The following is a 12937-nucleotide window of genomic DNA, read 5'->3' on the forward strand; positions in this document are numbered from 1 at the left end:
CCAAAATCCAATTGTATCACCTTATTTGAACTTTCTTCTATTAAAAGTTGTACCCAGCCCAGCCAAATATGTTGAAATTCCCTTCATCGTCTTTTTAAAAAAGATATGTCGAAATATCATGGTAATAATCATGAGCATTCAAAGTTACAAAAAAAAAAAAAAAAAATCATGAGCATTCACAACTCACATCGTCATATAACACTCGTGATATGAGCCACGCCCCATAAAAGAAACAATTAGGTTTCTAGCTAGGTTGCATGGGGACGTCGAGAACTCGAAATGGTGCTGTCTCGCGTACCGGGTTCGTTGAGGGGCGGATGGGTCAGGGTGTACTCCTGGAAACGTTCCCAACTCGTCGACAAGAATAGGGAACGTTTCTCTTCGTCTTTTTGTCTTGAAAACATTTTAAAAAAATTTTGAACGTTTCTAATTAATATTTAGTACAAGTATGTATAGAGTGAATATTCTATCGTAAAATATGTAGACGATTAAAAATTGACGAATTCAAATGAAAAAAACTGGTGTATTGTTTTGGGTATATAAACATGGATATGTTAAAATGATAATAAAATTTAGTTAGCATACTATTATAAAAACATCATTTATCTTAATCACTTAATCGCTTTAGTTAAAAAACATCGCTTTAGTCGAAAATTCTACCGTTATTTTAAACAAATAGTTGCATATATTTGGAATAATTTCTAAGATTTGCTTTTATAAGCATGTCAAATTTGGTTTTAATAGATTTCTGTGATTATTTTCCTTTGACTTTGAATGTTGATTTTTTAAAAATAAAAAATGCGTTTCGATTATGATCGTATTCTATGATTACGATTCTACCATATATGTCTTTTGTATTCTGTCAAAAATTTATTTTACGGTTTAGATGCTTATGACCTCCCTCTCTAGCTATATCTTACGATAATGATTCATTTCCTTCACGAGTTCGATCGTCTACTCTGCTAAATACAAATACACCACCAAGTAGTATGAGGCACGTGGAACCTCTTGTGAATCATCAAAGACACATTTTCGTTAATCCATGAACATGATCCATATAGAAACATAGACCCGTGGATCTATACATTGAATCTTTGATTTTTTATAAATCGAAATATTTAATATAAAAATGATAATAAAATTATTTCTAATTTTTGGAGTTTTATCTCCAATTAAGAAGGGATCTGAAAAACTTTTTAGTTATGAATTGGGTGTAGAACCGATCAGGGATCCTTTTACATGGGCTTGCCGCACACTTGTATAGTCCCCAGCCATTTCAGATTAAGAAGATGTGAAAATGCCTTAATATACGTTATTGATAATTATAAAGTAAATTTCAACTAAAGCATTGTCAAGATAATTCTTTAAAAATCATAGTCATAATTAAATCTCATCCTTTTGTATCTATATATTATACCTAAACATATAAACCCTAATTAGATGGTAAGTGTAGAGTTTTGGTAATTTCATTTAGTCTAATTATTATTAGAGGTTTTATTTATATATTTGTATCTATATATTATTAAACAATATGCATTTAGTGAATATTTATACAAAATATTAACGGAAATGTGTTATTAGATCAATATTTGCAGCATGGTCTCGTTTAGTAAAATAGCAAAATTAGTAAGAAAATGCATTTAGTGAAAGAAATACTGGTAAATCTTGAATTCAGAACCTAATAGTATACTTTTAAAGACATAATCTCTATTTGGTCAAATAATTGATAGATTCATGCATTTATGTATTTTACAAGAAATACAATGTAATAAGATCTATTCAAATAGCATTTATTTTTATTATCTAATATGATCTTTTGGTAAATCTGAATCATGAATTTTATATTGTATATTTAAAAAACAGATTCTATATTTTGTCAATTGATAATTAGATACATGTATTTATAGATTGCTACTAAGACATGCAATGCAATAAAATCTTATAGAATTTAGAATTTTTTTCTACTATCCAGTAATTAGTTCTGAGAAAATAAAATTTCTTGTGTAATAAAATATGTACACAGGGTGAATATTCTAAAATAAAAATCATTACAAATATGTAACTTCTAGTCTTGCGTAAATTATGTACTGGTTAAAATATAAATCATAACTGACTAAAATCAATTATTATAAACTAGAAAATATCATCAAACTTGAAATAGGTACATTGCAATTGCAAAACTAACCATACTACTGTAATTGATTGAATTGCACATTTAATTTTGCTAATTTCTGATTTTTCCAAAATTATATTTTTAATATTATTAAACAGTAGCGAAATCTGCCTGTTTCCAACTAAAAATAGAAACAAAATATCATTAAAATATATAACAGCTTCCTGTTTCTAATTGGGATTTTTTTTCTGGAATTCTTTGTTTTGGCTCCAAAGTTCAGACTTTCTAGAAAAAACTCTAAAATATTATTCCATAGAATATGGCATTCTCCTTGAATTGCAACTTTGCAAGTACTGCCTTTTGTATGCTTGTTTAAAAAAAAAAACTCAAGGAAAGTTTTTTAAAGCGGATAGCTCGATAATAGTTGATGAGTTTACATAGAAAAAGAAAGTAGTTGATGTATTATTCTGGATATGAAATGTATTGACGTAAAATGTAATAAAATTAACATGGAGTATTATTATATAAGTTTTTGTCAAGATAATTTTTATATAAAATAGATTCACGATTTTATGGCTGTAATCAATATTTTGTATTTGTTGACCAGCTAACAGTTGAAAAAAATCTCCAATTAAAAGAAGAAATCGTTTGTACTCCTCTATCACTCACTATATAACACCAAGACATCCCCAATCTAATATACACACAAAACAAACAAAAACAAAGAAAAAAATCCATCATGACAAGGAAGAAGGTGAAACTTGCTTTCATTGCCAATGATTCCTCACGAAAAGCAACCTTTAAAAAAAGAAAGAAAGGTTTGATCAAGAAAGTAAACGAGCTTTCAACACTATGCGGTATCAACGCATGTGCCATCATCTACAGCCCCTACGACACCAATCCTGAGGTATGGCCATCAAACTCCGGCGTGCAAAGAATCATCTCAGACTTCCGGAAGTTGCCAGAGATGGACCAGAACAAGAAAATGGTGGATCAAGAAGCCTTTCTCAGACAAAGAATAGCCAAAGCCTCCGAAAATCTGAAGAAGCAGAGGAAAGACAATAGGGAGATGGAGATGACTGAAGTCATGTTCCAGTGTTTGGTTGGAAACATGGGGATGTTTAATCTGAACATTATGGATCTTAATGATTTGGGTTATATGATTGATCAATATCTTAAAGATGTTAACCGCAGGATCGAGATTTTGGGGAGTTCTGGTGGTGGTATGGAGCTTGGTGAAACCTCCAACGATGCTGCAGCGGCTCCTTCTGAAGCCGCTGGAACGTTGGCTATTGTGCCGACTACAACCGATACGATTCAGCCTTATCATCATCAGCAACAACATCAGATGTTTCGTCATCATGCAGCTCCACATGTTGGACCCTATGAGCAGCCTCTGAATCTGAACCTGAGTCATAGTCAGAATCAACAACAGGGGTTTACCGAGATGATGATGAACCGTCCCGAACAAATGAGTTACGCGGCTGAGCAAATGGGCTTTCCGTTTATGAATGATAACCATCACCACCATCACTACCACCACCACCAGCAGGTCCCTGGCGAATCATCCACCACTCCGGCAACAAACGTTAGCGCAAGCAGTGCCAATCCAGTTACCAGTTCAAATCCTACCAATCATATATGGTTCCGTTAGGGTTTGAGAAGTTCACATTCCGTTCAGACAAAACTATCTTTCTACAAAATGTTTCTTTTGTTGTTGTTATCATTGCAATTTATTTTCTGCTTGCTGCCGTTTTTTTTTTAATTATGATTGTGCTGATGTCAAAAAAAAAAAATTTACGATTGTGGTTTACAGTTTGATTTTATTATCATGATCATTTGGTTTTTAATGCTATGGATTTGTGTTCCCCTAGCTTTTATTGTTGGTTTGAAACGGGTGTGTTATTCTTTTCTTTCCACAAAGATATGCGTTATCTTTTTAAATACTCAATTACAGCTGTTGGATTCAGGTCATGTATCAAACAAACAAACCACACGGTACAACAGTTGTATACAAAACTACAGATACCTCTGGATATGAATGTGTCACTGATGGTCAGGGTGGATTCAAGCCACCAAATCTATCGTCCGGGCCGGCTTAAACACTTGATAGACCCTGAGTCAATTTTTTTTTTTTTTTTTTTTTGAAAAAAGGCTTCTTATATACTCCCTCTGGATTTAAATATAAGATGTTTAAGGTTTTACACACATATTAAAAAACCAATAAAAGACTATTTTAATTGTTACTTTTTGATTATATCAATAAAGTTTTACCACTTATAATTTTACTTTTTAATTTATGTTTAAATTTTAAAAATAAATGCATTAATTATATCTCAAAACATCATACATTTATATACAAGATAAAAATAGAGAACATCTTATATTCGTATCCGGAGAGAGTATATATTTATATGTGTCTTATCCAGGCCCATCAGGCAGTTTATGGAGCAGAGCCCAGTACAAGAAAGAGCTGAAGCCCAATAGTGGATAAGGGCAGAGCCCAATTCAAAAAGAGAAGAGGAGTAGTCGTAGCGGAGAAGTCTAAACAGAGGTCGATCGGATGAGGAGGGGGGAGCCGATCATAGAGGGCGGTGGTTGCAGTGAAGAGATGGTTGTAGGAGCGAAGCTGAACTAGCTGCTAACCCATAGTTGGAACATCGCCGAAGCGAGTCTTGGGTTAGAGTCCCTGAAGCTGGAGATTTTGTTTCTGATCATTGCCGCCGCCGAGACCGTGATAGAGTTCGAAGAGCGGTAGCATTGTCTGTGAAGCCGGCTGTTTCTTTCAGTCCAAGTGTAGTACATCGCTACTTGCCATGTTAAGAGACCAAGGATTCGCTCAGGTTTTGGGCATGATCGCTGTTGCAAGTACTGAAGTAGCTGGGGACAGGTGCTGATCGGACTGCATCGAGCTTTCCTTGCTAGTGCTTCCCAGATCATTGAGGAGAAATTCCAATCAAAGAACAAGTGATCTCTTGTCTCATCCGCAAGGTTGCAAAGGATGCATATAGAGTTAGTTTGAAGCCCCAAAGATAGGATTCTATCTTTTGTAGGGCATCTGTTCAGAACTACTAACCAAGTGAGGAAGCTAGGGCTCCAGACTACCTTGTTCCAAGGGACCAGAGGTTGGTGGTGCTTTATGAGTCGATAAATCCCACCAGTGGAGAAGACTGGGGTAGCTGAGCCGTTGGGACACCATTCATACCTGTCCTCGTCAGTGTTGAGTGTGATGGTTGTTAAGAAGGCATGAAATTCTACCTGCACATCAGATCGTGGTGCCGGTATGAGCCAAACACCATTCCGATGAATGTCATGAAGAGTTGAGGTAGGTCTGATGCCTAGTGCCGAGGAGGAGGGGAGCCTAAGAAGTTCTCTGATGTTACCAAAGCTGCTCCAGTTGTCGGTCCAGAACCTTGTCGAACGCCCGTCTCTTATCTTGATCTTTATCCATGGGTAAGCAAGATCTCTAACTCTCAATAGTTTTTTAATTGCAAAGGGGCTTTGCTTCTCCTTTATAGTCCAAAAATTGCTTATTATTCTAAAATTTTAATTCGGCCTTCCAACATATAAAAACTTGCTACTTATAAAACTGTTACTACAACTAAAATACTAAACAACCCACAAATCTTTCATTTATTTGAAAAAAATATTTTCCAACCAATAAAAAACTCTTTCATTTTATTATCAAGGTTATTCCACCTTGTATTATGGATTTTCTAGAAATGAGTGAACATGAAATTAGAAAAAAAAACCTTGAAAAGTCATTGGAAATTGCCAAAAATACCACTTTCAAAGTACCACTTTTCATGTTTACACTAACTACTTTTATCTTCATTTTTAATGAAAGGTAAAAAACATTTATAACACTTTGATTAACTTAAAAAAAAAACTATGCTTATCTAATCTAAACTTAAAACATCAACTCTAAATTTTAAACTATCAAAAACCCTGAAACATCAACTCTAATCCCTAAACCTCAAAACATCAACGCTAAACCCTAAACTTTCAAATCTAAACCCTAAAACATCAACTCTAAACCCTAAACCCTGAAAAATCAACTCTAAACCCTAAACCTTCAAATCTAAACCCTAAAACATTAAATCTAAACCCTTGTCTAGCGGTTGAAGTTTTAAATGAAACAAATGTCTTTTTTTTCTGGGCAATTGTCAATAATAGCACATTTTGAAGTTTATGTCTCAAAAATAGTACTAGAAGGAGAAAGTCACAAAAATGACATTCATTAAAGGGTAAAATATCCTTAATACCCTTGGTTTGAAATTAATAAATAAATAAAAATAAATAAAATAAAAAAAAATAAATAAAAAATAAATAAATTTATTTTATAGTTTCAGATTATATGTTTTCAGATTCGAAATTTTTATAATTTTTTTTTGAAACTTTTTTTATTTTTTTTTTCAAATTTTCTTTTTATAATTTAAAAATACTTTATGAAACTGTTTTAAAAATTTTTATTTTTATTTTAGTATTTATTTTTTATAAAATTTTAAACCCTAATTCCAAAACCCCACCCCTTAACTCTAAACCCTAAGGTTTGGATTAATTAACCCAAGGGGTATAAGTGTATATTTACCTCTTTAATGAAACCTATTTTTGTGACTTTGAGCCTTAAGTGCTACTTTGGGAACAAAAACTTGGTTTGGTGCTATCCTAGTCTTTTTCTCTTTTTTTCTTCTTTTTAATATTTTATTGACTTGCTTAGTATTGTGCGTGTATGTGTTTTTGGTATTACATATATTATGGAATGTTTTGACATTTGATACTGGCATGTAATCACTCTTCTCAAGAACTCTCTGCCAGAGGTAGCATGAGTAATTAACTCGGTGGATATGACTTATATAAGGAAAATCGGAAATGATACTCCCAAAACTACTTTCACAGCTTTTGAGACTTGGAGTCATCTTCAGATTCAGCTTCCTGTTGTTCAATGGCATCAGTCAGTGTTGTTCAAAGGCTCAATCCCAAACATGGATAGGCTAAGGGGTTGGGGTCTCATTGTTCCCTCGGATTGTCTTCTTTGCGCAAGCTACCAAGAGAACAGACAACACATCTTTTTTGTTGCTCATATTCCTTTGATATTTGATATTTCTTCTCGTCCAAAATCCATTAGTGCTGTTATCCAAGCCGGTAAGGTGCATCGACATTTCCAGATTGTGCTTCAGGGAGCGAGGAACATATTGAACAGTGCAGTCTTTGTAATGAACACCACCGAGCTTATTTATTGTTCCCTTGCGTGTATGCACGCTCTAAAGAAGAAAAAAAGGAAATGAGTTAACAGTTAGGTGATTAAACTAAACACCTATCACCGGCAATGGTAATCTACTCAGAATAGCACAGAGTTCCCTATATCAACAACTTAGCATTATACCAAACAATTAAGCAAGTAATCCGTTGAGGCAAAGAGTTAACTCTGGGAATATAAATTTTCACAATCAAATAATAGTGAAGAAAACAAAGCTTTTACAGGGTTCAGTCTACGGAGTCAATGACAAGTAATCAAAAATATACAAAAACGAAATAAGATAATACGAAAACAAACTTAAAACAAGATACTTTTACAATGAGTTTGCGTATAAGCGTTCTAGAGACAAAATCAAACATACAACATAATCTAATAAAACGGACAGTAAAACCTATCTAAGTTCACTAGAGTAACCACCTATGTCAAGAAAACCTATGTGTGTCGCAATTCATTTAGCAAAAGACGAAAATAAAACCTAAGGTTCCTAATGGCAGACATTAAGTTTCTTCCCTCTTTCTTCTCTGCCCGACCTTGTTTATATACACCTCCAAGATGGCATGTGTTTTCATTTGCAGACACTAAGTTTCTTCACACCTTTCTTTATTTGTCGAGATTTGAATTTTTCTCTTTCAAAAATCTTTCATTATCATGTTTTCTTCCTTACTCCTCCCCAAACAAAGTAAACCATTGGTATACCTTGGCTTGTATGAATTTTAACCATGTCATAAGTCTGGTTTCAGAGTACCTATACTATTAAAGCATAATCCTTCTTAGGATTATTCCCCTAACTTTTCCAATTAATTACAAAATTTTCCATTAACTTTTTCAGTGACTTTTTAATAATAAACCTGATTTTGTCGGTCAAAACAATAAAATAGATTTGTAAGGACAGTGGGTAGACATGTCAATTATGGCTGAAGCCAGCAGCCCGAGCCCGTCCAGCTCTAAAAATTACCGGGCTTAGGCTTCGTTTTATAAGCCCCAAAAAATTGGACCTTTCGGGCTAAGCACATTTGGGCTTTAGGTATTTTGGGCCTTAGCCCGTTTGGGCTAGGGCCGGCCCGAAAACCCGAAATTTATATTTTAGCTTAAATATTGTTGTTCTTATTATGGAAATCATTATTAGTATTGACATATTATTTTAATATTTTTTTATCTAAACTGTAATAAAGCAATTATAAAAGTTGTTAATGCACTTTATTGTTTCATCATTACAAGTGTTATATTTTAAATTTTGCAAATGTACCTTCTTCTTTCATGTACAACATGTTTTTTTTTCAAAATACAAAGTATGAAATGTTTGACCATGTTTATCATAATTTTTTCTCTTATATGTTTAGTTTTAATTGATATTTGATTATTTTCAATCTTATTAAATTTGGTTTGTTTATAATATGTTTTTAAACCATGCGAAAAAATAAAACATTTTTGATAAAGAAGAAAATTTTAAACTCACTTTATATATTTTTTCTTAAATGAAACTATTTTTATGAAAATTCGCATGTATTAAAACTATGGAAGTGACAATGACAAATTATTTTTCGAAAAGCCTATAAAACCCCGAAAAGCCCTATAACCCTATAAGGGCCCGACTTTGAAGTCTAGGCCCAAAATATTTTCAGGCCGGGCCGGGCTCAAATATTTACATGCTTAGCGGGTTTGAGCCGGACAGGGCCAGCCCGAATTGACACCCCTAGCAGTGGGATTGGGCCTATTAAGGTAAAATAAGATATATGTTTGCTTTGCTTTCTGGTTGAATTTGTTTTTGTGACCCAACTTGATCATTTTTGCATAAGATTTTAAAATCAAGTAATAGCGCGTCTCATTTTAATTATTTTCAGCAAATTAAAATATTTGAAAAAATAAAATATCGACATTATAATTTTTTCATAATATAAAAATTAAAAATTATATTTTTAATAAAAACTATAACTTTTTCTGAATATAGTAACTTTATGTTATTAAAATTATTTGTTATTCTTTGCTATATTATTTATACCTTAAATAAATAGATATGTAAATAAAATAATTTTCTAAATATTTCTCCCATTTTATTAGATTAGTGATTCACAATATGAGGATTTTTTTTTATTTTACCTCAATTATTTGAAATGATTTAAAACAGAAATGTAACCAGAACCGAAAAATTCAAAATTTTTGTATATCCATACCACGCAAAATATCAAAATATTCAATCACTTTAACCAAAACTCAACTTCATATATAACCAAAATTGTTCATATATTTCTAAACCAAAACCACAACCAAACTGAAATTGAAAACCAATAAAGGCAAATTAGAGTCGAACGAAAACCAAAAATGTTTATAGCGAAATAAATTAGTTAACAAACAATTATATAAATAAATCTGTCAACAAATATACTCTTGCACTTTCAAAACACGGGTCAAAATCTAGTATATTATTGTTTTGGAGTCATTTTAGGGTCTTTGCATGTTCATGTATACTTTAGAAAATTTTGGAGATTATAGTGTAATTTGAAATGCATAACTGTGCAGACGTGTCAGAGGTTTAGACCGGGTGGAGGTCTTCCCACCAATAGATGAAGCTCATAATTTTACACAAGAATGAGAATCGAGTTAGCTTTTAAATTCTGCCGGTTTGAGGTCGATCCATTGGTTAGATCAAAATTTATCCACATATTATTGAAGAGTGGTCCGTCTGATGTGCGAGAGGACTCTTAATATCATGGACCCTGGGGCGGTCGCACTGTTCACCCTCATATATGAGTCGGTCCTGTTTATCGTGTATGACTTCCAATCTAAAAGGACATATTTAAAATTTAAAATTTTCTTTTATTAAAATATATATATAAATAAAATTCATAAATTTATACATTTTTAGTTATGATAATTTGAAAGCATAATGTGTAAATCTGGAAACCTTAAAATGATATGCATTTAAACATAACCAGTGAGAAATGTTTTGTGGAACTAAAACTTATTAGAATCAATCATTTCAGAAATTGTTAAGCCTATTAAATACTTTTTTGAAAATTGGAAGATTGTAATCAAACACACGTAATCCCTTATATATTAATTGAGGAACATTTGAAAAGATACAACCTCAATTTTGTATTAATTAAAAGAGGCCCCAATGCATAGGTGGCATTCAATTAGGTAGTCAATTACATTCAATTGAAAAATAAGTAGGTCCACATTCGATTTTTATATGTTGTTAGATACATAAGTTGGTCAAACTATATGATATAATGATATGATATGATATTTTCTTTCCTTAAATAAAACCTACGGAATTACCATAAATGACTAATATATATATGACAATTAATGATTTTAATAATAAAGATTTGATAACAATGTATATCTCCTCCATCATTTTTTGTTTAATTTTATATTATTAAAATAAATTAAACAATCAAATTAGCTATAAAAATAAAATTTAGATTTTTTCGTATATGTTATATTTTGAATTTTTAAAAACGACAATAAATGACTAAAACTATTAAAATTATTATGTTAAAAATTAATGATCAATGGTTTAACATTTTTATTATAAGAAGATACACATGATTTTAAAACCATATGAGTAAAAAATATCATTTAATAATAAAATAAATATATATATATATATATATTAAACACTATATACCATAAGATTACATAAATATTTTAATATTATAACTTTCAATGAATTTTCAAGAACATTTATAAATTATAAACTTATTAAAGATTTCAGATTGAAAATTTTGTTATCGATGATTTAAATATTTTGTTATAAAACGATATGAACGATCATAGAACCGTATGATTATAAATTCTTATTTAATAAATAACTATACAAAATATACTATTCCTAGAAAAATAGGTTGGTCCATCTTAACTTATATTACACTTTTTATTAAACTAACTATCGAATTGATAAATAACGTACCACAAAGTGTTTTGCACTTTCCTTAAATAAAAGCTACGAAATTACCTAATATGATTAACGTATATGTGAAAATTAATTATAATGAATAATAAATATTTGATAACAATTTTTGTATTTTAGTTCTTTTTTTAATTTTATATTATTAAAATATATTTAAAAATCACATTAAATATATAATAAAAACATTTATAATTTTTCTTATATGTTATATTTTGAATTTTTCAAAACATCTATAAATTATTAGAAATTTGAAGATCCCCACTCTGAAAATTTTGTGATCAATAGATTATTTTTTTTTGTCATAATAAGTTACAAATGATCATAAAATTGTATTAATATGAACTTTTATTTAATATTATAAGAAGATACACATTATTTTAAAACCATATGAGTAAAAAATATCATTTAATAATAAAACATATATATATATATATATATATTATACTATATACCATAAGATTACATAAATATAATATTAAAACTTTCAATGAATTTTCAAAAATATTTATAAATTATAAACTTATTAAAGATTTCACATTGAAAATTTTGTTATCGATGATTTAAATATTCAGTTATAAAATGATATGAATGATCATAGAACTGTATGATTATAAATTCTCATTTAATAAATGACTATATAAAATATACTATTCTTAGAAAATAGGTTGGTCCATTTTGACTTACATTATATTTTTTATTAAACTAACTATCGAATTGATAAATAATCTACCAAAATTGTTTTTGCACTTTCCTTAATTAGAAGCTACGAAATTACCTAATATGATTAACGTATATATGAAAATTAATTATTATGAATAATAAATATTTGATAACAATTTTGGTATCTTAGTTCTTTTTTTTTAATTTTATATTATTGAAAGATATTAAAAAATCACATTAAATATATAATATAAACATTTATATTTTTTCTTATATGTTATATTTGAATTTTTCAAAACGTCTATATATTATTTGAAATTTGAATATTCCCACTCTGAAAATTTTGTGATCAATAGATTATTTTTTTTGTTATAATAAGTTATAAATGATCATAAAATATAACGCATATGAATTTTTATTTAATAAATATTCAAACTAAATAATATATATATATAAACACTAATGATTTAAAGCAACAAGATTGGCTGATCAATTTAGTCGTCCAGTTGAAATCTTTCAAAAGTATGTGAAAGACTAAAGTCAAAGTAAATATGGATTTAGAATAGTAGTTATATTTTACTAACCAAATACCGAAAAAACTGAACCGAACCGAAACCAACCCGATATCCGGATTGAACACTCGTAATCCAAATGAAGCCAAACTATTGTTTCATTCTCCAAAATATAATAAAAATAATAACTTAATTCCGCGCAAGGCGCGGGTCTTATCCTAGTATATTTTTAAAGGCTAAAACTGAGTAAAAAGGTTTTTCGAAACTAAAATTTATAAATAGTTATGTATGGTCTAACATGTCACACAAAAGGTTAAATTTTTGTTATCAATTGAGAATGCCATGATTAAATATTTGAATATATTAGTTTAGTAAATGAGTTGGTTTGAAAAGTTCTGGGAAATTGCCAAACTAAGCCAAAAATAAACCAAAATATTTGAATATATTTGTTTAGTGAATGAATTGATTAAACCAAACTA

At 30.1% G+C, this 12937-nt stretch overlaps 2 protein-coding genes across 2 annotated transcripts; one reads left to right on the forward strand and one right to left on the reverse strand.

The window, feature by feature from the left end:
* Window positions 1–2810: 2810 nt before the first annotated feature.
* Window positions 2811–3972, forward strand: LOC103839871 (agamous-like MADS-box protein AGL80). The gene has a single exon (XM_009116359.3). The coding sequence runs from the start codon at window positions 2853–2855 to the stop codon at window positions 3765–3767; it is 915 nt and encodes a 304-aa protein (XP_009114607.1). The 5' UTR covers window positions 2811–2852; the 3' UTR covers window positions 3768–3972.
* A 775-nt stretch (window positions 3973–4747) lies between these two features.
* LOC103839953 lies at window positions 4748–5921 on the reverse strand. The gene is made up of 2 exons (XM_033278354.1): window positions 5898–5921; window positions 4748–5623 (listed from the first exon to the last, which is right to left on the reverse strand). Exons 1-2 carry the CDS (start codon window positions 5919–5921, stop codon window positions 4748–4750), a joined length of 900 nt encoding a protein of 299 aa, XP_033134245.1.
* Between the last annotated feature and the right edge of the window lie 7016 nt (window positions 5922–12937).

The sequence above is a fragment of the Brassica rapa genome, chromosome A09 (genome assembly GCF_000309985.2).
Source record: "Brassica rapa cultivar Chiifu-401-42 chromosome A09, CAAS_Brap_v3.01, whole genome shotgun sequence".
NCBI lineage: Eukaryota > Viridiplantae > Streptophyta > Magnoliopsida > Brassicales > Brassicaceae > Brassica > Brassica rapa.

Coding starts and splice junctions, on each gene's coding strand:
- LOC103839871 (XM_009116359.3), top strand. CDS start 2,853: ATGACAAGGAAGAAGGTGAAACTTGCTTTCATTGCCAATGATTCCTCA.
- LOC103839953 (XM_033278354.1), bottom strand. CDS start 5,921: ATGAAAAGTGGTACTTTGAAAGTG. Junction 5,624..5,897: donor AAAGTGGTACTTTGAAAGTG/GTATTTTTGGCA, acceptor TGGACTATAAAG/GAGAAGCAAAGCCCCTTTGC.